The sequence below is a fragment of the Sesamum indicum genome, linkage group LG6, assembly GCF_026168435.1.
Source record: "Sesamum indicum cultivar Baizhima isolate 11 linkage group LG6, ASM2616843v1, whole genome shotgun sequence".
In the NCBI taxonomy this organism is placed as follows: domain Eukaryota; kingdom Viridiplantae; phylum Streptophyta; class Magnoliopsida; order Lamiales; family Pedaliaceae; genus Sesamum; species Sesamum indicum.
Window position 1 is genome coordinate 6,979,737 of NC_142662.1, and position 3,497 is coordinate 6,983,233.

At 37.0% G+C, this 3,497-nt stretch overlaps 1 protein-coding gene across 1 annotated transcript; it reads left to right on the plus strand.

Moving 5' to 3' along the window:
• On the plus strand, positions 1-1,430 carry LOC105164742 (dehydration-responsive element-binding protein 3-like). The gene has a single exon (XM_011083485.3). The coding sequence runs from the start codon at positions 353-355 to the stop codon at positions 1,103-1,105; it is 753 nt and encodes a 250-aa protein (XP_011081787.2). The 5' UTR covers positions 1-352; the 3' UTR covers positions 1,106-1,430.
• The last annotated feature ends 2,067 nt before the right edge of the window (positions 1,431-3,497 follow it).

Sequence of the window (3,497 nt, forward strand, 5' to 3'; positions counted from 1 at the left end):
AGGAGGAGTCATTGAGAAATGATAGAAAAAAACAACGAGTAGTGTTGTTGATTAATAAGGGCAGCTGCAGCTCTACTTATGACCTTTGTATATGACTATATATTCCTCCATTTCTCTGCTAGACTCTTCAAGAACCTCTCTCTCTCTCTCTCTCATCATCTCTTCAATTCGATCTAGTCCGTGCAAGAACCTCGTCTGCCAATTAGTACATTTCCTAGTATGGAAATGTAATATTCCACATGCACACACACACACACACAGACACCCATAATCCTCGTTCCTCAGTACTCTGATTGTGAGGTTGCTAAATTTAGAATTAACCCCCAATTTGGATACAGTTTCAAGATTCCTGATGACTACTGAAAACCATATCTCCGACGGCTCCGACTCTTTCTTCTCATTATCATCTCCGTGTTCGTTATCTCAAACTCAATCTTCGCCACCGGATACCTCCGCCGTGAAGGCGGAGGAGTCGCCGGAAACAGCCAAGAAAATCAAGAGAATTCGACAAGCCAACAATAATTCCAGTAGCAAGCACCCAGTCTACCGGGGAGTCCGAATGCGAAACTGGGGGAAATGGGTGTCCGAAATCCGGGAGCCCCGGAAGAAATCACGCATATGGTTAGGCACTTTCCCTACCCCTGAAATGGCGGCGCGTGCGCACGACGTGGCAGCGCTGAGCATTAAAGGCGCCTCCGCCATTCTCAATTTCCCCGAGCTCGCTGCTGCTCTCCCCCGTCCCGTCTCTCTCAGCCCACGTGACGTCCAGGCCGCAGCTGCCAAGGCGGCTGCGATGGAGAAATTCGATCATCTTCTGTCATCGCCTTCGAGTACGTCTTCTTCGTCCAGTAGGTTATCTTCTTCATCTTCACTGTCGTCTCTCGTGTCTGCCATGGATTTATCCACAACCTCAGAAGAATTGAGTGAGATCGTGGAGTTGCCGAGTCTGGGATCGTGTTTCGACTCTCTGGAGCTGAGGAATGACTTTGTTTACATTGAGAATACGGTGCTGGAAGGGTGGTTGGACCAACCTCCGCCGTGGGGGGACGGTGGTGATGATGGTGGAGTCCCGAGCACTTTCGAAACTTTGTGGTGGAATTACTGAAGTGGTGTTGTTCTCTACTACGTTGTTTTTTCATATATTTTCTCATGTGTATTCCGTGGAATTAAGCCCTTAATTTTCGTTTTTCATTGAATTAGGGCAAATTGAAGAATTATTCTTCATGGATACCCGACCCCCACTCTCCAAACTTGTTTGTCTGCTTCCCAGTGAACCCAACCCCCTCCTTCAATCAATCTAACTGTACAGTGTTAGGCCTCATCAAAACTTCATCTGCTGTTCACTGGATCTACATTTACTCTCTCTCTCTCTCTTGATTGTATGCTTGGGAAATCATCCATGTATGAGAAATTCAGCATCATTTCTGATATAGAGTTTAAAGTTTCTCAACGCCGATCTGCAAGTAGAGTCTAATTACAATTCTCATGAGATGGATCGGAAGAGAAGATTGTCATCTTCAAGAAATGGGAAAATAAACACGTAGCTGATGAATTCTTGAACCAAATTCATCAACACAAATTCAAATTCTGACAGAGAGAAAATGATAGAAATTGATGGAATTCTGAAAGAAGTTGTTGTTTGGGTGGTGGGGGTGATGATGGAGAATCTGTGAAAGTGACGAGTTTTCCCATAAGCCCAAACAGTGGCAGGCCTCTAATTTTCGTTTTCTTGCATTTATTTTACCACATTTGCTTGCTTCAGTACTACTAACTGTGACAAAAAGACCACGTAAAAAGAAAGTTGGAAAACGTTAAAAGTGTAGTTTTGGGACAGTGGAGAAAGAAGGAAGTAGACGACGACAGTCCCACCACCATCATGTATCTACTCCTACTCGTACTCACAAGTTGCCTTTACGACACTGGTCGGAATAGAGTTACCACGTACATACAGTTGCTCGTTAAGTTCACTTCAGCTGAAAACATAATGTTATTGATCTTGGGTGGAGGGGCATATATGTTGATGTTGCGGATGGATATGCCCAATTAAGATATATTAGTGATGATTGGCTGAAATGATACACATTCTTGAAATAGAAATGCAATTTTGCTTGTGTCCTTTTCAATAATTACCACCCGGAAAGGGTTCCTTTCTTGGAATTATGCTCATTATTTCACATGCCCCTCATATATATATATATAAGTATAAATGCAAAAAGGTTTCTTTTTTTAATATAAAAAAAATAAAATTTTCATTCTGTATTTTTTGTATTTTAACGCTTTAATCTTTTATCCTTCTAGAGTACCAAATACGTGCTATGATTTTTTTTAATTTTTGTTTTTCAATCACCGGAGTTTGCAAATATTGCTGGAATTTTTTATTTTTTTTTTGAGTAATACATCGATTTTACTAATATATCAATACGGCTAAGATCAATAGACAAAATATATCAATTCAACAAACAACTAAGGACAAATAAATTACAATATCACATAAAGTGAGACAAATACCCACACATTCACTGAAACTCGAATCGATTCTTCAACTTAATCGTGGGACCTCAATATTAGTCTTAACCACTAAATTTCGATCGATATATTGCAGATATTTTTCATTAATTGCATTTTCTTGTTAATTTGGTAACGTTACTTCATGCAAGAAACTAATAATTAAATTAAATTTATTCAAGAAAACTTTGGTGTAACTCCCGAGAATTACTTTGATCAGGTTGTTTTTACAATTTATATTAGTTAAATTTTCTGTTGACAAATTATTTATCAAATTATAATAGTAAAATCACATGTGTTTCTTGTCCAATTTATTTGGGTTATTTTTTTTCCGCCATCCAGCTTAAAATAAATAGTTGTAGCAATTTTATCTTAAAGGATCGAAGATCGATGTCTACTGAAAAAGTATCATTTATGTATTATTTATTTTCTAGTTTAAAGCGATAAAAATCTCTGACATATAATTATCAAACTAATTAAAGAACATAGTTCTAAACTAGAAAATATTCCATTGATATAATTTTAACTGAAATACTTAATTAAAACCGGTACTTACGTGTACGTGTGATAGCTAAATCGCAGCTAATTAATTTCAAATTAAGCGCCCATGCACATCATAATACGAAATCCAATTATATATTAATATACGATTATGATTGTCACGCGAACCAATGAATGAATATATAAACACCCACACACATATATATATATATTTATGTAAATGGTTTCAAGAAATCAATAATTTTCTTGTAAATTAATTGCTACCATACTCCTTGAGATATTGCATTTAAAGTCAAAAGGACAAACATCCTTATTTAGAATATTTGTCGACCAACTATTTAATAATAATAATTATATATGATAACACTTAAAAAAAATATGACTTTTTGCTACGATTAATAATTTTAGTCAAAAGAAAAAAAGCGTAAAAAATACAAATAAATCATGATTCTACAAGGGTCGTTGGCTGTTGTTTCTGTAAATGTAGCTAA

What these genes read in the sequence shown, in the direction of transcription:
- LOC105164742 (XM_011083485.3), top strand. Translation starts at nt 353, where the DNA reads ATGACTACTGAAAACCATATCTCCGACGGCTCCGACTCTTTCTTCTCA.